This window comes from Odontesthes bonariensis, chromosome 20, assembly GCF_027942865.1.
Source record: "Odontesthes bonariensis isolate fOdoBon6 chromosome 20, fOdoBon6.hap1, whole genome shotgun sequence".
Classification (NCBI taxonomy): domain Eukaryota; kingdom Metazoa; phylum Chordata; class Actinopteri; order Atheriniformes; family Atherinopsidae; genus Odontesthes; species Odontesthes bonariensis.
Genome location: NC_134525.1, coordinates 867,849 through 894,982, shown reverse-complemented (window position 1 = coordinate 894,982; position 27,134 = coordinate 867,849). Strand labels below are relative to the sequence as shown.

General features: G+C 42.2%; 1 protein-coding gene across 1 annotated transcript; it reads right to left on the bottom strand.

The window, feature by feature from the left end:
• LOC142369643 (uncharacterized) lies at positions 1-25,699 on the bottom strand. The gene is made up of 4 exons (XM_075451947.1): positions 25,551-25,699; positions 14,753-14,852; positions 12,685-14,220; positions 1-4,743 (listed from the first exon to the last, which is right to left on the bottom strand). Exons 2-4 carry the CDS (start codon positions 14,768-14,770, stop codon positions 4,360-4,362), a joined length of 1,938 nt encoding a protein of 645 aa, XP_075308062.1. The 5' UTR covers positions 14,771-14,852; positions 25,551-25,699; the 3' UTR covers positions 1-4,359.
• Positions 25,700-27,134: the final 1,435 nt, after the last annotated feature.

The following is a 27,134-nucleotide window of genomic DNA, read 5'->3' as shown; positions in this document are numbered from 1 at the left end:
AAACTTTATTAACAATTACATACATAACAAAACTATTAAGCCAGGGGGAGTAGAAAAATATAAAAGTAGAAATGTACAAAGAGTATAGAAACATCATGCATGTAAAGAAAAACATATTAATTAAATATTTTTTTTTCCAAAATAAAGTTTGTTTTTAAAGCCTTGGGCATTTCTGGACCATTGATGTCGGTGTTGTATTGATATAGTTCTTTCAAAAAAAGTGGAAAATTTGCTTTGCTGTCGGTCCATTTCCTTTCTGTGGAAATGAAATTTAACTAAAAATAAAACAAGTTGTACAAAAGAATTAAATCCTCTTCCATTTGGTTATTTCAAAGTAAAGAAAAATGTCCTTTTCATGCAAATGTGCTGAATGTCCAGTTTTCTTTTCAATACAATTTCGTACATTCAACCAAAACATTTGACAATATAAACAGTGAGAAAATAAATGTGCAATAGATTCATCATACATGCCACAGAAACCACAATTAAGAAAAATTAGCAAAAGGAATAGTTACATTTACCAAAATATTTCTAATATATCTGTTTGTACATTTGTTAGTTGTGACGTCAACATTTCCCAGAAAAATATTGTTGGTAGGAGCTAAAAGGAAGCTGCAGTACATTCCTCGGGATAGCATTAAAGATTACATCATATTCTTTTGGAGTAACTGAATTACCAAATTTAGAAATAAATTCTTCATAAAGTAACAGTTGACCTTCAGTTTTCATGAGTTGTGATACTAAAATAATACCATTATTGATCCAGTTTTTGTTATACAAAGATCTATTTTTATACAGAATACTCCTGTTATTCCAAATGTAATATCGTGTAGGTGCAAAATTATTTTTGTACAACATTTTCCAATTCAGCAGAGCTTGCTTGTGACAATTTGCTACTTTCACAGGTAATTTATCAGGGTTATAGTCACATTTTAGCAGGAAGTTAAGTCCTCCAATTGAATTAAAAATGAATTTAGGGAAAGCATTCCAAATATTATCTTCTTCATTAATTAATTTTGTAAGCCATTTCATTTTAAAAGTATAATTCAATGTTTCAAAACTTAGGACCTCCAGACCCCCATGTTGTCTTGTGTTACATAATTCCTCTTTTTTAGATAATGACACTTATTTCTCCATATGATATTGAATAAATAAGTAAATAAAAGCTACTTTTTTATATAATCTTGTTTTGTACTGCTACTAGTCTGTTAAGTAAACAGTATTCTTGTTCTACACTCTGGCCTTGTTATTTGTGTGCCGACACTACAGGACACTCTTCATCTCAGAACTAAATAATCTCCTTCTGTTTGTTGTCGCTATGGAGCCATGTAGCCTAGCATGCTAACTGCAGCTAGTTAGCAGTTAGCTCTGCTACTGGTCGTCACAGTTATCTTCTCTGTGCTGCTGTAAACTTAAATTCCATCAAAAATAAAGACACTGAACCTCCAAACAGATCTAAAGGAGAACAACGCGTGAATCCATGAAACGTTTGACTGCAGTAACACCTTTCTGCCACATGACGGAGCCACTGAGTCAGGTTGGAGCTTTGATGGAGAAGTTTTCAAACTGTGAGCCTCCAAATAAATGCAGAAAGCCCTCTCCTCTCCTCCTCCTCCTCAGAATTCTGGAAACTTCGTAATCCACTTCCCCGAGAATTTGTGTTTCTAACCAGAAACATAATGACACACCAAATTATTCGACCACAATTGGCCCCGCTGTCAATTCAAGGAATTCTAAAGGATAAACTCTTTTATTAAAAAATGGTTTACCAAAAGGTTATTCCCTGGACAGCAAAATAAAAATAATATATTACATAAATTTGACAAGAACAGTTACTAAATTGAGGTCTATGTATATTAAATGCCCTATACCTCCAAAGGCCAAAGAAACCCACTTCAAAATTCTGAATAACATATACCCCTCCAAAGAGTTACTTCGACTACGCTTTAACATTGAGGATAACAACTGCTCATTCTGTGAAAACAACACTGAGGATACCGAGCATGTATTGTTTTCCTGTGATGCCATTCGAGGGTTCTGGTTACTTGTAAATGAATGGTTGAAACATAGACTCCCACCTCTCTCAACTCCTTTCTCAAAAGATAATATTTGGCTTAATATTAAAAAACAAAGAAGATCAACTCTGTATCAATGTTGTTTTATGTCTCGCTAAATTTTTATACACAAAAACAGAATTCAGAAATGTCCCCCCAATTTTGTTTCCTTTAAAAAATTATTTAATTTGTACTTAAAATCTTTCAAATTTGTCAATGAATCCAAAGCACAGAAATTCTATAATGTTATGAGTAATCCCCCAACGAACTAGAAAACTGAATCAATCCTGTATTCCCCTTGTACTTTGTAATACTGCCTTAATCTATTGATTTATTTTGTTTATCTTGTCCTTTCTGTTTTATTGTTATTACTCATATTTTAGTGAATTTTGAAGGTGAGGAAAGGTGGACAACAATATTACTGGGCATGTATTGTTGTAATGTTTTAAATACTTGAACGCAGTTTTTCTAGAGAATATAATTGTTTTGTATATGGGATTATTCTCCATCGACTCTTTTGGGCTTTCACATGCGCGAGCCTACAACCAGCCGGTGAGTTACATGCTGTTTATAAAGTTGTTTTGTAACGTCCCCATGCCAGTAATGTGAGAACCATGCATATGGTTTTGATGGTAAGGCTTGTGACTTTATTGTCGGATGGGTTATAAAGTGGTGTGACGTTTCTGCAGTGTGCAAGTTGTTGTTTTACGTGGAAGGGTTAGCGCTTGCCCCTTAGCCACCACGTATTAGCCTCGAATGACACGCTGTGCGAACAGCGCTATCTCCACACAGGGAGCGCCGATTCGCACCTCTCTGTGTCCTACTGTCAGTATTTGACAACCTCTAGCAATGGAAACACGCTTCAAATGCCCCGGAGTTCCCCTTTAACTTTGGGTCCCTTCAGATTCCTCTGAGATTTCCCCACGCCTCGGTGTCAGCGCCCCCAGCTGGCTAACCAGCTAAATGACAGCTTTCCAGCTCACTGACAGCTGCTGAATGTTGATATCGGCTGCTGTCGGTGTTAAAGCTGTTTGATAGTTACCTTGATGTGATACAACTCAATGACCAAGAGCTGCGCGGTGATAAATGTCCTTAAATGTCCGTTAAAGACTCCGTGTCTGCAGCTCCATGATGTTGTTTTCATGAATCAGGCGTTTCTGAAGGAGGTGATGAGGAGGTCTCACTCTGACTTATTTTCACCATCCGAGGAACGGAAGCTTGTCTGAACCAGGCGGAACCGTCAATATAAAGACATCCTCCTACAAATACATCATCTTTGCTGCAAGACGGTGCCTTACGAGGGTCAAAAGTCACGCGGGTCCTCATTGAAAGAGATATGGTGAAGAGGAGGAAAGAATGACATGAAATAATGCAAAATTTAAAGTATTTATGAATATAAAAAGACAGTTATTCAAAGATTATGAAATAAAAAGAAAATTTAAAAGAATAAAATGTAATATAATGAAATCAAATTTCTGAAAATAAAACACAACCTGATGCAGGGATAGAACAAAGAAATAAAAATCATGACCAGAAAAAGGAATGAAATGAAAACAAATCAAAGGGAAATAAACTGAAATGTATTAAAATGAAGACAATCTGACAACAAAATATTAAAATGCATCAACTTAAAAATCATCAAATAGTCAGACTAAATAAAGATAAATACAAATAAAAAGGACAAAAATGGTGCCATCCAGTAAAAAACTTCTGCTATCATTGTATGGATGTATTTACAGTAGATGTTATCATTAATATTGTTTCTAAATGTCATGGTGAGACTGTTTAGACTTTTAAGACAAAAAGGTTTTTTCCAAAAACTATTTCATTAGTATACTATGACAAATTGAACAAGAAATAAAAACAGAAAACAAACTCTTTGCCACTATCCTGGTGAACTTATTTCACGTTAATCCTTCAACTTCAACTTCAACCTGATGCTGAGAAACCTTCGGGTAACATTGTTGAACTACTGCCACCTAGTGGTCAGAGCTGGAGATAGCAGTCATCTCACTGGAGCTCCAAACTGCATCTGTATATATTGTGTAATACGAGCGTTCTGCTGGGAAGAAGTCAGAAATGCTTCTTCCTACAGTAAGAAAACCATTTCTGTTCATCCAGCAAAGCTTCCACATACTAATAGAAACAGTTTTTAATCTTTTTTTTCCTCACAGATTCTTGTTATTGTGGCACATTACAACTTTCAGAGGAAATGAGTTCTGAACTGTGGCTTTTAAAGTCTGAAGTTTGGCCCAGAAGAGGCTCTCTCTGTCCGTTCAGACGCAGCGAGTGCGTTGCAGCCATTTCATGTTGGGAATTCTTCCTGCTCCTGGTGATCCTGCTGATGTTTAGACAGAGCAGATGCTGAGACGAACACTGCAGCACACCGGTAACAGTGGAACAGTTCATATTCAGGGTGGGAGGGCTTCTGAGCAGCGGACCGACTGGTGTCGCGGCCGAGCTGCTCCTCAGTGTGAACGCGCTCGTGAAGCGTGCGCTGACCTGCTGATGGGAAGCTTTTCTCACAGTGTCCACAGCTGAAGGATTTCTGTCTGCGCTGGATGGTTTGCTGTCTTCTGAGGTCCGCTGCAGTGGTGAATGATGAGCCACCCTGCTGACAGCAGTCCTGTTCACCACTGGGACGGTGCCCACAGGGCTCAGAACTGGCTCCATCTGAGCCGCTCTGCTTCTGAAACAACAAAGACACAAAGACAGGGAAGGTCAGGGTTTCCTGCTGCTTTTTACAATGAACACAGCGGCTCTGAACTCAACCAATACCACCGAAGAAGAAGACAGACATCTGCCAATGTTGTAGGAAACTGAGAGCTAAGAGTTTGATTTCAGTCTAATATCTGGAGGTTAAAACTAGAAGTTGGGAGCATTCAGTTAGAAAACAGATCACAGTTTGATGCCTGATGAAGTCAAATTCCTTCTTAGCACAAAGAACAAATACTTTCCACAATTTTTCTGAGGAAATGTCCTGATTTCTGCCCTTTGGGCTGCGTTTACTTTACTGATTTAGCTAAATGAAAACAAACTGTGGTGCTTCTGCTCTGTTAGTGCCAATAATCTGGCATCGAAATCCTAAACCAAACCAAACAAGCAAACAGAGACCGCTTGAAGAGGCGTTTTAGTCGAGATGGAGATATGAAAGCAGCACGGTCCAAAGACGTCCAGGAGTTTAGAAACATCTCTAGGATGCGCTGGGATGCATCCTCAGTGATCTTCCTGGGGTCACAGTTAGCTCCGACATGATCACCCGTTTGGTGGCGTCTGAGTGAATAAGCAAGTCTGTCTGTCTCGTCTTGTCTGGGTGATGTGTTCAGGGACCTTTAGCTGTTTTCCAAGGTCCACTTTCAGCTGCCAATCTGAGGCTGTGGACAGCCAACATGCATTTGTTTGCGGGCAGGATGGGGGCTTCTCTCCAGCCCTGAGAAAGGGGATGGGATTCTTCCTGGGGCAGTGTCTGCTAGAGAGAGTAGCTGAGGTGACTGCTTCTGCAGCTGCCTTCAGCACCTGGGCCATTTGTTTGTGGGTGGGAATGGGGCAAACATACAGAACAGATTCTTGATTTTAGACGTCAGTCAGTTCTAAACCTAGGAGCTGTGTTGCTCATTAGAGGTCAGCATAGGCATCAGAACCACATATTATCTTGATTTGTGTCCGTCCAGTTGCTGGATGTGGTCACTGAGTCCATTTGTAGTGCCATCAACAACAGGAAACTCTTCAAACCATCATCCCACCAGATAACATTCATTAGAACAGGAGAACATCCCAGCTCCTGGCAGAATACTCAAGCAGATGCGGGTGGACCTGGGGAAGCAGCTCAGATTTACTAAAGACATCAGAGAAAAGGCTTAGACTGGACCTTATGCTTTTTGCAAAAACATTGAAACAGTTGGTCCTGGAGGATGGGGTTTACCTTGAAAGACCCAAAACCCTGTATGACCCAAGGTACTATCACTGATGATGTATACAAGAGTATCAAGAGATGCACGTTACAACCATGATAAGCTTTCTTGGCCAGGGAACTCCAGCATTAGGATGGTGGATGACCATGAGTAAACCAGGATCAACTGGAGGGAAAGCTGACAGATGCATCCGGGTCGGAAGGGGCAGCAACTCAACCTGCAGCTTTTGTGTGGGAGGACGCAAACCTGCATTAAAAACTCCCAAAGATACATAACCCAAAGAGAGGCCAAGAGGAGATGAAACTGAGCACCCCGAAAGACAGATAAGCAGGCAACAACCCATGCGATCACACAAATTACATCAAAACAACTTAATGTATGTGGCAAGACCTCCAAACACTCCCATCGGCTGAAATCCACCAGGCCGAGATGAAATTGCAGGGAAAGGTGACATGAGGAGCCGTGCCGGGAATCTGGCTAGAAAAGCAAGAACCCCCAAGCCCTGAAAGCTCAAGCAACAGGTGCTTTAAAACACCAGCCATGGTTAAAGTGGGCCATTCAGAGTCAAGACTATAGCCGCACTCGGACAGAGCCGTTCTAAGGACGGTCAACCTCGAATTTCGTACTAATAACTGCCCTTCCCCAGGGGAACTGTTTCATTTTGCATTCGCACATGAGTCGGGACCCTGATAGGGACTGATTCGACGCAGCCGTCTGCGACAGTGACGTATTACTTTAGCGCCACATTCAAGAACAAAACAAAACCAATGAAAAGTAAGGAGAGAAGAAAAAACACCAGCAAGAAGCTAACATGGAGAGCGGGGAGGCCACCGTGTTCATGGTCTGCATGACGGATGTCAGATGTGTTCCTATGGAAACCAGAACAGACCCAGCTCCTGCTTCTGAAGAGTGCAGACGTGTCTCTGCTTCCTCCTGCTGCTTATCGCTTTATTTGCTTTTAAATCATTTTACTTCTTTCCACAAGTCTTGGATATAATTTTATTCTTTTTCTTTTAAGTGAACCAAGACTTTTTAAAATCATTTTTATTCTTTTTACATCTTATCTGACGAGCCAGCGACTACAATCCTTTCAACATGCCCTGTGAAAGCTGTCGGATATATCAACAAGAAATTTGGGCGCTACAAGTAAGTATTTTTGCCTTAGAAACTGAAATGGGACTTCATGAAACGCTCCCAATGGAATCCAGTGGTAAGAAGTCCACATTTACTTCCAAAGGAAAGGGTGAAAAAACTGCTACCTCCAACTTAAAGCTAAATGATACTGTGTCTTTTCCAAGACTCTGTAAAGGCACGTATGATGGACTTGGTGCAAAGCCGAAGAATCGTCAAACTGTTGGTATCAACAGAGAATATGTAACATCACCCGGAATAAAGTTAACAAACAGATTTTTACCACTGTCAGAGCCAAATGTGACTGAGTGTAACAGACAGAGAGACGGTACAAAGCAGCAGATGGACAGAGAAACTGTGCCGAGTGTCAAGGTCAAAGATACTCTTGTGCTTGGAGACGGAGCCATATCTAATATAAACATAAAGAGAATGGTTACATGCAGCTATCCAAGTGCCACTGTCTCTGACATCACAAGATTACTACCAGAGGTACTGGCAAAACACCAAGGGGTGAAACAGCTGATTGTGCACGTGGGTGCAGTGGACATCAGAGAGAATCAGTCTGAAATCTTAAAAAAAGACTTTGAGAAACTGTTTGAGAGTCTTGATAAAGTGACAATACCAACATTCATAAGCGTACCTCTCCCAAACATCGACAGGAGGATCAACAAATTCAGCCGGCTGCTTCAGTTGAACACATGGCTGTCCAAAGTCTGTGAGTCCAGAGGACCTAATTTCATCGAGAACTTTAATCTTTTCTGGCAAAGAGATGATCTCTTTCAAAGAAAAGGCCCACACCTGAACAGAGGTGGAGTGAGACGACTGACGGATAATCTTCTCCACGCTCTGAGGCATCAGAAGGGGCCAGGGCCAGGGCCAGGGCCAGGACCAGGACCAGGACCAGGACCGGGACCAGGACCAGGACCGGGACCAGGACCAGGACCGGGACCAGGACCAGGACCGGGACCGGGACCAGGACCAGGGCCAGGGCCAGGACCAGGACCAGGGCCAGGACCAGGACCGGGACCAGGACCAGGACCGGGACCGGGACCAGGACCAGGGCCAGGGCCAGGACCAGGACCAGGACCAGGACCAGGACCAGGACCGGGTCCTGTGCTGCCCGCAGAGAGAGAAGATGAGCCAGAGAAGAGCTCCTGCCTCGCCACCCAAGGACCCAGCAAAGGATTCAGCCACAGCAGCCACAGCAGCACCTCCAGCATCCCGAACACAGGATTCAGCAGCTCCACCATCGCCTTCACCACGGGCCTCACCACAGGCCTGGGACCCACCTGCTGCATCTACACCCTCCAGAGATGTTTCACCATCGTTCTCTTCTCCACCGTCACCCAGGAGACTTCCTGATCACCTTGAAAGCTTGGTGAAATGGGGGATTAAAATGGTTCCTCTCACGCCAAACATGGCAAGGTCAAGAATTCTATCCTCAAAGAAGCATCGAGCCCCTCTCCCTCCCCAGCCTACTCCATCGATCAAAGCCCCCCCAGCTTGGCCCCCACCACCGGTGCCCACAGCTGTCATTTCCAACAGCGTCAATGCTGTTGTCTAGGACACTAAGGGCCTCTGTGTTGGTAAACACCATCTCAACCAGAGGTCCAAGGATGGAGTGAAGAGAGGGACAATCAGACTGTCCAATCAGAGAAATCTTATCCATATCCCTTGCAAGAACATAGCATCCAGTTCAACTATAACTAATCTCAAACACGCAGTACTCAATGTCAGATCTTTAAGTAACAAATCATTCCTGATAGTTTTATTTCCTCTCATAATCTTGATTTTATGTTTTTAACTGAGACGTGGCTCGACAAAAACACAGCAAATGCAGTCCTGATTGAGTCTAGTCCACCTCACTTCAATTTTGTGTCTGAAACAGGAGAAAACCAGAGGGGTGGGGGTGTTTGTGCCATGATCAGGGACAATATACCCACCCACAAGTTGTCATTTGGGTTTTTTTCATCATTTGAGTATGTGTCATTCAAAATGGAGATAAAACAATCTTCCATACTTTATATCACCATTTATAAACCACCCCAGAATTGTTTTATTGATGATTTTACTGAACTACTTTCAATTGTGTGCACTGCTTTTGACTGTTTAGTCATAACAGGGGACTTGAATGTGCATGCGGACGTAGCGCATAACAAGGAAGCTAAAGAGCTCACTGCTGTCCTTGAAATGTTTGGTCTAAAGGCCCATTTATGCCCTACGGAACCGGACGAAATTTGTCTGTCCGGTCCATACGTTGCTCCCGGAGCTTCTGTTTATGCCTCCGTCCGTATTGCGCACGTCCGTAAGAAATCCTCTAGAGGGCGGTATATATTGAGTCATTGTCGGCCGCGGGTTTGAGAAACATGGCGTCAATTGAGGAAGTTGCAGTCATACAAATGTATATACCCCCTGACCATCTCACAAATCCTCTCCTCCATTACCTGGCATTTTTAAATCTTTAAATGTTTTGATCTCCTACTCTTCGTTCTTCTTCTTCCTCCATAACTTCCGGAGCCAACACGCTCCTGACTCTCTACTGCCCCCACGAATTCCTCTGGTATTGCTCCGTTTCGCCCGGAGCTCACCGGATTGCTAAGCTCTTGACCTATGGACAAAATGACGGATGAAACGCCCCCCGGAACCGGGTGAAAGCGTCCGTTTCCGTAGTTAACGTAGGGTAAAAATGGGCCTTTACTCAGCATGTGACTGAGCCCACCCACAACAGAGGGCACACTCTAGATGTGCTCATTTCAAGGGGTGTTGTTATTTCAAACGTGAATGTCGTTGATGTTGCTTTATCTGATCATTTCTGTGTTTTCTTCGACCTATTTACTTTACCCAAAACACCAGCTGGGTCTGCAGTTGTTCGGGGAAGACTCATAAATGACAGAACAGGGACACAGTTTATGGAAATGATTAGGTTTGAGAACACCCTGTGTTCTGATGTTGATGATCTGTTGAACTCTTACACATCAAGTCTCTTAAATGTTTTGGATACCATTGCTCCTGTCAAGGTTAGAATGGTTAAAAGTAGGCAAAGGGCGCCATGGAGGAAAGAACAGTCGGTCAGGGCACAGAAAAGGGAGTGCCGGAGAGCCGAACGGAAATGGCGCAAGTCAAAGCTCCAGGTTCATTATGAGACTTACAAAGAAAAGCTATGCGTGTTCAACCAGACTTTGCGTAGAACGAGGGAGAGTTATTTTTCTGAAATCATCAAAAACTGCAGTAACAACTCTCGTGTCCTGTTTGCTACAGTAAACAGGTTAACAAACCCTCCAGTTTCACTGCCTTTAGAACTCATTTCTACATCTAAGTGTAATGAGTTTGCAATATTCTTTAATGACAAAGTTCAAGGCATTAAAAATGCAATAATTTCCGCAACACAAATAACTACTCTGCAGCCAGCTAGACACCTAGAGCTGACACATTTCACACCTGTTACTGACTAAACAGTCGAAGAGACCATCTGCAGTCTGAGTTCATCAACGTGCTGCCTTGATGAGTTGCCCACTAGATTCCTAAAGTCTGTGCTGAGCAGTTTGTTACCACAACTTGCTCATCTAGTCAACATCTCACTCCAGACTGGAACATTTCCAAAGGCCTTAAAAACCGCTGTCATTAAGCCTCTTCTAAAGAAGAGCAATCTTGATGCCACAGTACTGAACAACTACCGGCCCATATCAAACCTGCCATTCTTAGGCAAAGTCCTAGAAAAAGTTGTATACCAACAGCTTAGTGACTTTCTCCTGTCTAACAATGCTTTTGATACTTTCCAATCAGGCTTTAGGCCCCACCACAGCACTGAGACAGCTCTGATCAAGGTGACAAACGACATCCGCCTGAACACAGATGCAAGCAGAGTCACAGTCTTAGTTCTGCTGGACCTGAGTGCTGCCTTTGACACAGTTGACCATGCGATCTTATTACAGAGGTTAGAAGACTGGGTGGGAATCTCTGGTCGTGCTTTAAACTGGTTCAAGTCCTATCTGGAGGACAAGAAAATTTTGTTGAAATTGGTAACTGTGTCTCAGACCAAATGGCTATGACCTGTGGGGTTCCCCAGGGGTCAATCCTGGGACCCCTATTGTTCAATCTGTACATGCTTCCACTAGGCCAGCTAATACGCAGCTATAATGTGTCCTACCACAATTATGCAGATGACACTCAGATCTACGTGTCACTGACAGCAGGAGAACACGGGCCTGTAGATACACTGTGTCGCTGCATCGAACAGATCAGTGTGTGGATGCAAAACAATTTCCTCCAGCTAAACTCAGACAAAACTGAAATCATTGTCTGTGGCCCACAGAAACAAAGAGAAAGTGTTATCAGTCACCTTGAGACTCTCTCTCTAAAACCTAACTATCAGGTTAGAAATCTCGGGGTAATATTGGACTCAGACCTGAACTTTAACAGCCACATTAAATCTGTAACATCAGCAGCTTTTTACCATCTAAAAAACATTGCCAGAATCAAAGGAATAGTGTCTAAAGCAGACTTAGAGAGACTGATCCATGCGTTTGTCTCCAGCAGGTTAGACTGCTGTAACGGCCTGCTCACTGGGCTCTCTAAACGGGCTGTAAGACAGCTGCAGTACATCCAGAACGCTGCTGCTCGAGTCCTGACCAGAACCAGGAAATACCACCATATTAGTCCAGTGCTCAGGTCTCTGCACTGGCTTCCTGTCGCTCAGAGAATAGACTTTAAAACAGCTCTGCTCGTGTACAAGTCTCTTCACGGTCAAGCGCCAAAGTACATCTCTGACATGTTAGAGCCATATGAACCAACTCGGGCTCTGAGAACCTCAGGGAGGGGTCTCCTGCCTCAGGGAGGGGTCTCCTGCCCCAGGGAGGGTTCTCCTGCCCCAGGGAGGGGTCTCCTGCCCCAGGGAGGAGTCTGCTGCCCCAGGGAGGGGTCTCCTGCCCCAGGGAGGAGTCTGCTGCCTCAGGGAGGGGTCTCCTGCCTCAGGGAGGGGTCTCCTGCCTCAGGGAGGGGTCTCCTGCCCCAGGGAGGGGTCTCCTGCCTCAGGGAGGGGTCTGCTGCTGGTGCCCAGAGTCAGGACTAAACAAGCTGAGGCTGCGTTTCAGTTTTATGCTCCTAAAATCTGGAACAGTCTTCCAGAAGATGTGAGACAGGACTCAACTCTGACAATGTTTAAATCCAGGCTGAAAACAGTTCTATTTAGCTGTGCATATGACACCTGAAAGTATTTTATCTGCACTCTTCACTTTTTAATTAATTAATGATTATTTTAATGGGTTTTAAATTTCTTTCTTTTTTAATTTCTTTCTTTTATTTTTTTATACCTTTTTAATGGTTTTATTGCCTTCTTGTAATTTTATGTAGCTGTAAAGCACTTTGAATTGCCCTGTGTATGAATTGTGCTCTATAAATAAAATTGCCTTGCCTGAGGAGAAGGAGCTGAAATGGTTCCAGGAACTGAGGGCCGTGGTCAGTAGTTCCTGTATGTCCGAATGCAGGAAAAAAACATCGCTGTCCTTCTCCAATGGGAGCCTCTTGCCTACTTGCTCAGTTAAATCCTAAACTCATCAGGAGATGGGAAAATAAGTGTTTGATGTACATACCTCACAGTGATTCTTCTTGGATCGTCTCTTTCTGCCGTGGCTTTGTTGGTGACTCTGAAAGCCACGTGGAGTCGTTACATTTTCATCACACTGGGAATCACTGCATGCTTCTGCTCCATTGCAGACAAGCTGATGTTTTTTTAAGGCAAGGAAGTAACCAAAGGACTTCCCACACTGTCCACAACCAAAAGGTTTAATTCCACTGTGGATACGTTGATGTCTCATTAAGGTACCTTTCTGACTAAAAGCCTTCCCACACTGTCCACAAATGAAAGGTTTAATTCCACTGTGGATACGTTGATGTGATATTAAGCCATTTTTATCAGTAAAAGCCTTCCCACACTGTCCACAAATGAAAGGTTTAACTCCACTGTGGATACGTTGATGTGTTATTAAGGCACTTTTATGAGTAAAAGCCTTCCCACACTGGTCACAACTGAAAGATTTAACTCCACTGTGGATACGTTGATGTGTTATTAAGACACTTTTATGAGTAAAAGCCTTCCCACACTGTCCACAAATGAAAGATTTAACTCCACTGTGGATACGTTGATGTGATGTTAAGTTACTTTTATGAGTAAAAGCCTTCCCACACTGGTCACAACTGAAAGATTTAACTCCACTGTGGATACGTTGATGTGATATTAAGCCACTTTTATCAGTAAAAGCCTTCCCACACTGGTCACAACTGAAAGGTTTAACTCCACTGTGGATACGTTGATGTTTTATTAAGACACTTTTATCAGTAAAAGCCTTCCCACACTGGTCACAACTGAAAGGTTTAACTCCACTGTGGATAAGTTGATGTGTTATTAAGACACTTTTATAAGTAAAAGCCTTCCCACACTGGTCACAACTGAAAGGTTTAACTCCACTGTGGATACGTTGATGTCTTCTTGAGGCACTTTTATCAGTAAAAGCCTTCCCACACTGGTCACAACTGAAAGGTTTAACTCCACTGTGGATACGTTGATGTGTTATTAAGACACTTTTATCAGTAAAAGCCTTCCCACACTGTCCACAAATGAAAGGTTTAACTCCACTGTGGATAAGTTGATGTGTTATTAAGACACTTTTATAAATAAAAGCCTTCCCACACTGGTCACAACTGAAAGGTTTAACTCCACTGTGGATACGTTGATGTGATGTTAAGGCACTTTTATGAGTAAAAGCCTTCGCACACTGATCACAACTGAAAGGTTTAACTCCACTGTGGATAAGTTGATGTGTTATTAAGACACTTTTATAAGTAAAATCCTTCCCACACTGGTCACAACTGAAAGGTTTAACTCCACTGTGGATACGTTGATGTGTTATTAAGGCACTTTTCTGAGTAAAAGCCTTCCCACACTGGTTACAAATGAAAGGTTTAACTCCACTGTGGATACGTTGATGTGATGTTAAGTGACTTTTCTGGTTAAAAGTCTTCCCACACTGGTCACAGCTGTGTGGTTTCCCTCTTTTTGCTGTTTTTGACAGAGCTTCATCATTATCCTGAAGGGAATTAGGTTCCACTATGTTTGGGCTTTTAAACTCCTAAAGAGACAAAAAAGAGAGACAATGAAGAACAAAGTTTATATGTAATTAGCATCTCAATAACATGAGCCAACTCCTTCTCACTGCTATTAGAAATAAACACCTCTGTAATAACAGATCTATGACACAAAATGACTGAAATTTACCAGACTAACATTGAAATATCCTGAATTCATATATCTTTGGTAATATCTTTATATAGATTATTCACTGATCCTGTAACAGAGTCAAACTGAATACTGAATGAATTTGTAGTTACACAGTGGGATACTGCACATATCTCCATTCAGATCTGCCATCAGGAGGACTCTGATGGAACCTACAACACTGAGGCAGGTAAACTACCTGTTAAATATTGAGAACTGAAGATCATCCCATCAGAAACAGGGATATCAGAGCATCATGGTTCATCCTCAACTCCGAAACCTAAACATTCTCCCTCTTCAGAGGTCTGTAGCACTAACACAGCTGACCGATATGTAAACGGCCAGAATACATTTTTGGGAACTGTATCATAATGAAACCGTCTCACCTCTTCTGAAGAAGCCATTTTCCATCTGTAGCGGTTGAGTTGAGAAAACAAAATGTCTGCCAACGTTCCTCCTGCGTCACCTGTTGAGCCCACCGAGCACCTGTAGCATCAGATATTCATTAGCCCCCATCATTGTTTCATGTTCATCAGCCAAAACAGTATGTTGGACAAAGACAGTCTGGGAGAGGACCTTTAAGTTCAAGATCCTTTGGGACAGATAGGATAAAGTGAAAAAGCACACTCTCCTTATTTTAAGGATAACATAAATCCATTACATTCCACTCAGTGGAGGTCAGGTTGTGGAGGGAACATGTCCAGTTGGGACCTGATATATTATCAAATGACCAGTCCACTCCCTTTATTGAGCTGTTAGCGTTCCCCTGATGGACACGCAGTTCTCCATATAACACTGGTGTTAAGATCTACCGGTGAAACTACAGTATCTGAGAAAGATGTTTCATAGGCGTCGTTTTTGGGGATCAAAGGTCAAAAATGTTCACGTGAGGAAGCAGACTGCAAGAAAGCTGGAGAGACAGTGGCGTTCCTCTAATTTAGAAGAGTCTCAATTAGTCTGGAAAGATAGTTTAATAATGTATAAGAAAGCCCTTCGTAAAGCTAGAACTGCTTATTATTCATCATTGATAGAAGAGAATAAGAACAATCCCAGGTTTCTCTTCAGCGCTGTAGCCAGGCTGACTAAAGCCCTATTGGGACGGGACTAGTTCAATGGGGGGACGTATGGTAATGTTGGTTAACCAGACGACGCCAGGGAGAAGAAATGACCAATTCAGACGGGACAAGAAATCCGTGTACTATTCATCTAACATGGGAGGAGGAGTTGTTGGTTACGCACAACCGTCACATCCTGGATGCTATGCACGTCTTCATTTCACTTCCGTAAACCCCATCTGTACACAGACATGGCGCCGACCAGGTAAAAGGATGTGACGACATATTCCGTACTTATTACCGAAGGTCGCATTCGCACGGGATTAGTATTACCTACGGTAGATACTCCGGAACGTTTCACAGGAGGTAGAATTCTCAACAAAGTTTACCGACATACTCCGCTATCTTTACTGACATGGCGCGTTCGGACGGGACTAGAGTTCCCGGTTATTATTACTTTACCCCAGGTCCCCCCATTAAACTAGTCCCGTCCGAATAGGGCTCCGAGTCCGAGCTCTGCTGAGCCAGGTATTCCTTTAACTCTCAGCAGTGATGATTTCATGAGCTTCTTTATCAATAAAATTGTTTCTATCAGAGAGAAGATTGATGGAGTCCTTCCCACTATTATCAGTGATGTATCATCAGGTACAGCAGCTGTAGAAGTATCTTTAGAACCTGATTTGTATTTAGACGGCTTCTGCCCAGTTGATCTCTCTGAACTAACAACAGCAATAGTCTCTTCTAAACCATCAACTTGTGTTTTAGACCCAATCCCAACCAGACTGTTCAAGGAGGTTTTCCCATTAATTGACACTTCCATATTGGATTTGATCAATCTGTCTTTGTTGACAGGATATGTACCTCCAACCTGTTGTTGGTGTGACTGCAGGAGCAGCTTCATTCTGTCTGTGTTTCTGCATTAAAGCACACAGCAGAGGTCCAGCTGCTGATGGCAGCTAACGCAGCTAAACACAGCGGGAAGCTTCCAGCATGGTGGCCGCTGTTCGGTTCGGCTCCGGTGTTATGCCGAGAAATGCGTCCCCGGACAGGGGAACGCGCATCGCTCGAACTCGGGACAGCCTGAGGAACTCATTGTGTACAGCTGATCCCACTTTGCTTGCTGCAGTCGTTTCTTTGATGGTTTATGGAAACTTTGATTGAATTTGTACTTCCACTTGTTTGCTTGGTTTAGCATTTTGAGTTAGCCGACTCTAGTGTTTCCACTCAGTGGTTTGTGTGGTTAGAGTCAGGACCATATCAAACACTGTCACTGCAGTTTCATTCTTTTGATTCTCCTAAAATAATTTTGTTCTATTTCTGAAGAATGCAAAATTCAAAGTCATGACAGAAACTTTGATTCACTCGCTTAGTGAATTTTTTTTATAGTAAATGTAAATCTTTGAAATTAGTACTATCCCCTTTATTTATGTATTTATTTTATTTATGTATTCATTATTATTTATGTATCAATTATTTATTTAATTATAATACAGTGAATATGTTTGATACTGAGTGAGTGAACAGTCAGGATGGCCCTGAGTTCAAGTGTACACGCCTTTGTCAGAAATTATGGATCAAAAGGATTTAACAGTTTGTTTGTTTGTTTTGTTTTTATATATATTGTTTGGGGGCTTTTAATGCCTTTAATGACAGGACAGTTGGAGAGAGACAGGAACGCAAGGGGCAGAGAGAGAGGGGAGACATGCAGCAAAGGGCCGCTCGCAGAGCCGGCCCAAGGCATATGCCAACTACGCGGTCGCTTAGGCCCCCCACGCCACCAGGGGGCCCCAGAGAGCACCGAGACGTTGTAATACGTTGGGCAAAATTATTTAAGTATTTAATTACAACTTTATTTTTCTGTAAGATAATATGAATGTCATTTGATTCTATTTTGTATTTGGATTTTGAACATTTTGCACACCATTGCACATCTGAAAGAAATTAAACTATTTAACATGTTTACTATAAATTCAGTCACCAGCCTGCTGATGTTACTTTCAAATAGTTAAATTAATGAGCCACACTTATACATCGCTCTTTATGTAGAAGTTAATTAAACCATATTTATGAGTTTGCTATCCCTTTAAAGGTAGGGTAGGAGATCCTGGATTTTGAGTCCAGCGAAGCTGCATTTTGAAAATACACAGGTCAAAAGTCCCAACCTCTTTCTTCAGAATTCCCAGAAGAAACGCCTCCAGAGTACATGAACGTGCAATGCTTGTTCACGAGCACGAAGGTGCACGAGCGCTGTTCTGTCAGCAAGCATCGATCGTTGCCGAATTTAGTATTTAGTATATGCTAACTATACGTCTAATAATGCTAGATGCTAGCCAAGCTGGCTGTAGTTTAGCTTCCTGCCAAGCTTCTGGACGCGTAATTCGTTCACGGAGCAGGGTACGTGCACAGGGGGAAGGAGGGGGAGGGGGAGCAGATTGCAGTTTGATAGACGCATCAGAATCCAAACATCGTTAACGGTCCGTTCAGTATGATTGGATAGTGTTTTTCCTAATTTGTACGTTCTAGAAGCCACTAAAACTTTTCATTTTTGTGTCAAAACTTTTAATTAATTGGTTGCAATGGGGGTGTGAAGAGTGTTTCAAGCAATATGTAAAAAATGCTCCAGAAAAAGAACCCCTACCCCACCTTTAAACCATATTCATGAGTTTGCTATCCCTTTAAGGTTAAAAACAAGAATGACACCTGTATGATGTAAGATGATTACAAATAATGCTAATGATTGAGGGTCTGTTACACACATAACAGTGCAGCCTATGGAATAATGAGGCATCTGGAGCTGAGGTGGTGGTAGGGGGGCCCCAAATGAAATTCTGCTTAAGGCCCCATAAAGGCTTGGGCCGGCCCTGGCCGCTCGGTGTGGGACTCGAACCTGGCCAGCGACAGCGAGGACTGTAGCCTCTGTACATGGGGCGGCTGCTTAACCCACTACGCCACCGACCGCCCCAAAAGGATTTTACAGTAGAGTAAAATATGTGCACGCTCCGTATCATGGACGTCCTGCATTTGCCATAAATTCTGTAATCCGGGCGCACTTTAAATGACCGCAGTGATTTAAAACGCTGATAAATGAGTCTCTGCGGCTCCAAGAAAGAAAAACGTTGATAAAACACATCGTCAGTGAAGTGACCAATGCACATTATGGGTCAATATTTATGGGAAACTGCGTCGTAAATGTTAAAGTTGTTGTTTTTGTGCTCCGTCCCGCTAAGACGACAGTGACGTCATCAACAGCGCTCACGCGAGCCATGGCGGTGTTATGCAGAGAAATGCATCCCCTGACGCGGGAACGCGCATCGCTCTAACTCCTGCATATCGATGAGAAAACGGATCAAAATATTTAAACATATTCATGATATAATCGTGCTGTTTAGCTATGAATGCCCTATAAAGGTGGAGTTTTATGGAAGATTCATTTTAGGAAACACGACTTTGACACCTTTATCTGAACTGGTTGAGGCGAATGCTTTGGTCACACTGTCTGATGAATAATGTTCTGTTTGGTGGTTTGCACTTACGGGTGACATTCCTCATTTTTCTACCAACACTATAATAGTTTAAGCCTTGTGTAACACCCAAACGTTTGAACTCGTAATAAAACTCTGGAATGGTTGCAAATAGAAAATGGTCTGAGTGAGAAAATAACTGCGTTCCCTTAAAGTGCACAGTGGTTATCAGTAGCCTAAAAACTCATTAATAATACATAAATTAAACAGTATAACTAATATGTAGAACGTGTAGAATACATCGTATGTTCCCTAACTGTGGCTTAATGTTCTGTTGTTGTTTTTTCCTGCAAGCATGTTATCACTATGCACCTGCAAGGCCATTGAAGACATCTCAAGAAATATTTCATAAATAAATGTAATAGTTTAGTTAAAGTGTCACTCTGGTGTTCTGCGACTCATCGCCCTGTTGTCCAACATTACTGCCTGCTATTAGTAGGAAACATATAATCATTGTTATTTTTAGATCGTTATCATGTGTAACCCCCTAGGTTATATATCACCTCCTTTTATTTATTTTTTTACTCACCTTATATATTTATTTGAATACAATGCATTGTAGGCCTTTTCCATTGTATTACACTTACCTTTGATGCTTTGCGCCTTGCCAAAGTCTTAGACATACACGTGTATTTTTTGTTGACTTTAAAACACGCAGTAAATGTTGTGTTTGCTACTTTCCTACTATTTACTACTGCCAGTAAATGCATCACTTTCCCCTGTTCTACCTTACTGGTCAGTCAAGGGCAATATCAAGTTTGCGAAATTGTATTGGTTGTGATGGCTGGGGGGTGGGAACGGTAACGGAGGTGTATGAGCCAGCTGTACGGGCGGCGTCAGTCGGCAGGTGGCGGCTCTCGAAGAAGCTGGATTTTATGCTGTTGTGGATTATCGGATGTTTTTACCAACTAGCGGGAGCTACAAACATTTCGGACGTGTGGCCTGGATTTTGGAGATTGTGGAGTACAGAACCAGACCGAGCCCGTGATCCAGAGTGGACTGTTGGACCGGAGTTGGAGCAGTTTTGAAGCCGTTCAGTTAAGACTGGTAATCCCTGGTGGGGTGAGTAACGCGTTCCACCTGGTTGTGCTGAGAGCCGCCATCGTTGGGACTGCTATTCCGCGGACGGATCCTAAATAAGAGCTATCAGGCCTGCAACGATATATGAAGCTACGGGACTGCTTTATTCCTGCAAGAGACTGATTCTGTGACGTTTGATTAATTTATTTTGTTGGCTCTTTTTGGGTTTTGGTAACTTTTTGTTGTTTAAAGTTGTTTTTGATTTGGGATTTATCTGTTTTAGCACTGGTTGTGTTGGGTACCCAATTAACAGGTGTGACAGGAAGCTTCCTTGTGCTATTGTTTGTTAATAATATTACTGTGATGAGATTGAACTGTTACATGTTAAAGTGCATTGCCCTTGGGTTTCTTCTACTGACCAGTACGGATTATTAAACTGGCATGTTATTTCATACTACCATTTTTCCTTTTTTATTTTAGTATAAGGTTAAAAGCTATATTGCACTTTGCTTTCGGTTGTATGGTAAGCGAGCCTAGTCTTGTTAATGCGATCAGTTGCGCACTCTATGCACAAGATACACTGTTACCTGTTAAGAGACTCATTACTCGTGAGAGCACAGGTGTGCTGAAGTCGTTAGAGTGTAGGTCAGAGAATTTGGGCGTTGTTCATAGGGGAAACGTGAGCAACGGGTTACACATAGATCTATCTATAATAGGATAATTCCAGCCATGTTTGCCCCATATCGTTTTCCTGAGGGTCTCCCAGTGTTGGGGTGAAAAAGTGTAATGAAATTGATTTATTTAAGAGGGTAGCACATTTTGATAGTCCAATAACACCCTGTCAAATAATGCTCCCCCTGTTCTCAATGCATTCATGACAATGATGGAGCAGAGTCACCTAAATAAAGACAGAAGTGTCCCAAATACAAAAATCAAAAGGTGAATGACACCCCATTTGTGCATGTTAAGCTAACTGCTTGTTAATACGATAAGTGTTTTATTACTTTGCATGTCTTCCAAAAGAGAAAATAATCAGACGCAGGGTAGCAAAACATTATGGGCGTGAAAACGAAACTTAGAAAATCGGCTCGGCGCAAAACCACAAAGTAGGAGAAACACCGGCTGCCGACACAAATGAACAAGTGCACTGCTTGACTTCTTCGAGGACATTTTCGAAAGATTTCCTACCCAATCTTACAATGTTGTTTGTCACTCTATTGCATGGACAAACAATGGAGACCAGGCATATATCCGTCTTTCTCCCGCAGCCATATAACACGCGCTACCGACCCAGTCTGCAGGCAGATCTCACGTGAAGTCGTTGTTTTCACGAGAGCATGCGCTCATCCTTGTACAGGCTGAAGAGGTGCTGTACAAAAACGGAATTATAGTTCTTTTCCCCAAGCTCATAAAATAATTTGGGTCGCACGTAAATTGACAGGGTCGGTCGGAAACCAGAACCAAAAAAAATTTTTTTTTGGGCCTAAAGCATTCGCCTCCAACCAGTTCAGAAAAAGGTGTCAAAGTCGTGTTTCCTAAAATGAATCTTCCATAAAACTCCACCTTTATAGGGCATTCATAGCTAAACAGCACGATTATATCATGAATATGTTTAAATATTTGGATCCGTTTTCTCATCGATATGCAGGAGTTAGAGCGATGCGCGTTCCCGCGTCAGGGGATGCATTTCTCTGCATAACACCGCCATGGCTCGCGTGAGCGCTGTTGATGACGTCACTGTCGTCTTAGCGGGACGGAGCACAAAAACAACAACTTTAACATTTACGACGCAGTTTCCCATAAATATTGACCCATAATGTGCATTGGTCACTTCACTGACGATGTGTTTTATCAACGTTTTTCTTTCTTGGAGCCGCAGAGACTCATTTATCAGCGTTTTAAATCACTGCGGTCATTTAAAGTGCGCCCGTATTACAGAATTTATGGCAAATGCAGGACGTCCATGATACGGAGCGTGCACATATTTTACTCTACTGTAAAATCCCTTTCATCCAAAATTTCTGACAAAGGCGTGTACACTTGAACTCAGGACCATCCTGACTGTTCACTCACTCAGTATCAAACATATTCACTGTATTAGAATTATATATACAGTGGAAACCGCTTATAGTGGTCACGGATATAGTAATCAACCGCTTATATAGATCAAAAGGCTTGGGACGGAATCATTTCTATACAAATGCTGTTTAAATAATTCGTTCATAGTGATCAAGAAATCCGCTTATAATGTTCATTTTTGGCCATTTTATGAATGTAAACATGTGCAAAAATAATTTGAAAACTACGTGTAGCTATTTTATTTTTTACTCCCTTGATTCCTTTCTGGACGTCTGCTTCTGCCTCGCTAGCTAACGTAACGAGTTGACACCGGGCAGCAAGCGCGCGCATCATGTCTGGAAAAAGGAAGTCATGGAGGAGCATGTGTCCGAGGATGGGTGCTGGAGAGCGGATTGAATGCGCGTGTGACCGCTGGGAGCTCCAGGCTGGTTCTTGTAAGATGGGAGGCCGGTGTTCATTCGATTTCTCCTACTTGTCGAGAATTGCTACTTTGTGGTTTTTAGCCGATTGTCTAAGTTTCGTTTTCACACCAAGTAGCACAAATCGACAGAACACCGGCACGGAGGAGCATAGATCCGAGCAGGGGTGCTGAAAGGCGGATTGAATTCAAACTTTATTGTCTGACTTGTAAGAAAAAAAATGCACCGGCGGCACAGCAGAGAATAAGTTACGTACTGTATTTGAGTTAGCCTACAGTATGTCTGCGCACTGCGCAGTATTGTAATTAAACTTGCATTATAATAAAATTCAGTAAATGCTGAAGCTATCCGTTTCATTTAATTTTTCTCATTGAAAAACGATACAAATGGCATTTAGATGATATTCTCCATAAAAAATAAGTGAAATACCTGTACTGTAATACAACTTCGGTTTTAGTAATCAACCGCTTATAGTGTTCAAATTGGCTCTGGACCAACGTGATCACTATAAGCGGTTTCCACTGTATATGTATATATTATATATATATATTAAATGAATACATAAATAAAGGGTATAGTACTATTTCAAAGATTTACATTTACTATTAAAAAAATTCACTAAGCGAGTGAATCAAAGTTTCTGTCATGACTTTGAATTTTGCATTCTTCAGAAATAGAACAAAATTATTTTAGGAGAATCAAAAGAATGAAACTGCAGCGACAGTGTTTGATATGGTCCTGACTCTAACCACACAAACCGCTGAGTGGAAACACTAGAGTCGGCTAACTCAAAATGCTAAACCTAGCAAACAAGTGGAAGTGCAAATTCAATCAAAGTTTCCATAAACCATCAAAGAAACGACTGCAGCAAGCAAAGTGGGATCAGCTGTACATAGAAATAGAGAGTAGAATGGCCAATGAGCCTCTGGGCATGCGTCAGAACCGCCGCCATCTTGGTACATGGTTCCAATCAGGTTCCGAGGTAAAACTGTCAGTAGACCTATCTATTTCTATGCGTGTTCACTTTGAAGATGCCGGATTTTTGTGCCCCTTATGGTTGCAGCAACGAGAGGACGAAAACATCGAAAGAGAAGGGCATAACATTTCACAGGTAAGGTGTTATTTTATTATTTTGAATGTTATCGATATTAAGTTTTTCTACAAACAACGGCATGTAGCCTGTATGAGTACAATTTCATAGCTCTTTCTCTGAGGTAAATCAACAACGATTTAGCTGTAGGACAATCATGACACTTGAAATGTACTAAGAAAGGGTTATTCTGAGCCATCTGATTCGTTCGTGTTTGTTTATTGTTGAACTGGCCGTTCAAGAAAGAGTTTAAGTGACTAACACGGTAAGGATAACTTTAAAGTTAGCATAGACCTAGAATGCTAGTCAACCGTCAATAGCAGCATTCCGCACACCTCGGCTGTTGTACAATTTACGTTAACATCTCGCATTAAAAGTGGGTTTCATGTGGTTTATAATGTTGGCGTGTTTGTTTATTGTTGAACGGGCCCTTCAGGTAAAAGTTCACGTGACTTAAAACACGATAACGGGCCCTCCAAGAAAGCATTTAAGTGGTAATGATCTTGTTTGAGCGAATTATGACAGAACAGCTGACTTAAGTATGTTTTTTTTTTTTACACCGTAGTTTGTGAATAAATACCCGTGGAGCTATTCTGTAACCTGAGTTTTGCACTAGAAGGGTAACGTTGTTGATAACGTTATTGCTACTACAACTTGTTCTGTGCAGATTTCCCAAAGGAGGGAGGCGACAGGAGTGGACTCTTGCTTTGAAGAGAGCAGGGTTTGTGCCAAAACCACGCACACTGATCTGTAGCTGCCACTTCCTTCCTGAAGATTTTGACAGGACTGGACAAATTGTTCGGTTTAGGGAGGGAGCAATCTGTTATGCTGCCAACAAGTGGAACAAACTGCCAGTGGAGATTAAACTTTCAGCAAATGGAGACATTTTTAAATCCAGGTTAAAGACATTTCTGTTCTCATGTGTCTATGCATGAAATCTGCACGATATCTTTGAACTTATCTAGACTGTTGCCTGATTTTAAATTAATTTAAATGATTTCATTTGTTTCTCTTTATATTCTTTTATGTATTTGTAATGCTTCTTGCACTCCCTGCTGCAATGCTTTTATTTTATGTAAAGCACTTTGAACTGTTTGTACATGAAATGTGCTACAAATAAATTTGATTTGATTTGATTTACTGTTTTATTATGTCTGCTACTGGATGCTTGAATTTCCTTCGGGATCAATAAAGTATCTATCTATCTACAGTAACATTTTAGGCTTAACCAAGCTGATCTGTCATTTTAGGAGTTCGTATGAATGAAAGAAAAGGTAATCAGCCCTACGTTATGAGCAGAAATATAGGCTATGTTGAGCAACATTGGCTTATCATTTTACCCATGTAAATACATGCTTAACATTTGTAATGAACGAGGATAAAAAAACACCGGCTGTCCATTTACGCCGATTTAATTCCGTATGTCTGCTTAGTTCCGGTCGATGTTCATTCATTTCAATGCAGCGCTCGGCAGCGCTAGACCTGTTCCAAGATGGCGGTCTGTTGACGCCCCCGTTCCAAAGGCCGTGGCGTTCATTGGCCATTCTACTCTCTATTTCTATGTCAGCTGTACACAATGAGTTCCTCAGGCTGTCCCGAGTTCGAGCGATGCGCGTTCCCGCGCCGGGGGACGCATTTCTCGGCATAACACCGGAGCCGAACCGAACAGCGGCCACCATGCTGGAAGCTTCCCGCTGTGTTTAGCTGCGTTAGCTGCCATCAGCAGCTGGACCTCTGCTGTGTGCTTTAATGCAGAAACACAGACAGAATGAAGCTGCTCCTGCAGTCACACCAACAACCCTCCAGCTCTGCATACAGATACAGAGAGTTCCTCTGTGGGGCCCACAGGGACACAGTTAGCAGCAGCTGGAAGCTAGCAGCAGATGCTAGCTAACAATGCTTTCTCATCAGCAGTGATGGACCAAGCCGGAGATGTGCACAGCGGAGCGCGCAGTAATGCATGTGTCCCGTTAATTCCTGTTAATTACTGGAAAACTTACCTGCGGCGCTGCTTCAGAGCTCCATAAAAACCAAGAAGACAAAAGTCTCTGGTGGTCTTCTGCTCTTTAGACCAGAGGGGCGCACACAGAGAGCAGCGCGCCCCCCACAGACTTCTGAAGAGAGGAAGGAATGCGGAAGTCACGTGGCTCACGGAGCCGCGCAACAGAGTCTGGCTGCAGACTCTGAGGACCGGAAGTTGATTCCAAGCCTTTCAAAATAAAACTTTCAATCGGCTGATCATTGTGCATCAATGTGCATCAATGGTGGAGAAAGGTTCCTGTGAATTAAAACACTTAGAAAACAGCCGATTGAAAGTTTGTATTGTGTCTACTGTTTTCTCCTGTAACGGAGGTTATTGGCTATCCGGGTCATGTGACTAGGTATTCAGTAATTCACTTTGAATACACAAAGCTAAGTTCATTTAAAATCATAAACCCTCACACCCTCAGTGTGGTCCGACAGCACAAGGTAAGAACACAGCACAAACAATATTAATAGAATATTATTACAACATATAATATAATATTAGACTTGTAAACACACATAAAATATGCCTATATAAAAGAACTGAGTAAATCAATATGTAAATGGGCCCAACAGTAGAAGCATTATACATTAAGGAGTACTTACAGAGATTTATTGTTTCAAAATGAATTTGTAGTGCAAACTAAACCAACAGCTGTTGTTGCAAATGAAATTAAAACAAAACACTGGAGTAAAATAATGCATGTTTTGAGTAGGCCAATAATGTTTTAATCATAACAGCTGTGCATCTAGTCTCCATTGATCATCTGTAGAATAAACCTAGAAGTGGTCGTAACGTTTAAAAACACGTGCTTCCGGTACACTCGCTTTTATTTTGAAATGCTTGGAATCAACTTCCGGTCCTCAGAGTCTGCAGCCAGACTCTGTTGCGCGGCGGGGGCCAGCCAAGATGGCGGAGTGAGTAGACGCTCTCTACCGAGATCTGCACAAAAACTCATAAAACGCGGTAAAACCCTGACTATATGAACACTAGTACTAATAATTCATCAAAAGATAACAGACATACCAGTTATGACAGAATGTCGAACCAGAAAGGAGCGAAGAGAGGTCTAGAAACGTCAAAGTCCAGGCTTGCGTCAGAGACGGCTAACGAGGCTAACGCTACAACCGGCAACGCGTTATTTGACAACTGCCACAACTACGCAGCTGCTCCCTTAACTCTGACACTGAATGAGGAGGAAATTGACGACTTTCCTGCCCTTCCTGTTACTCCTCTGAAATCGCCAGCTCCGAAGAAGGTGATGTATGAACGCAGCAATCCAGACCCATCTGCTACAAATGAGATAGTATCCAGTCTATCTGCGCTGATAAACACCCGTTCGGACAACCTAGAGAGCATGGTGAAGGAGAACACGCTAAAGATTGAGGGTCTCAAAAAGACTATGGACTTTATATGCGCTGAAGTGAATGATGTGAAGGAGAAAGTGAGTGACCTGGAAAACAAAGTAACAAGAGAGGAAGGTCGGGTGGACGACTGCCAGCAGAGGCTTGCTGAGTTGGAAAGATGTTCTAGGAGGTGGAATCTAAAGCTACAAGGA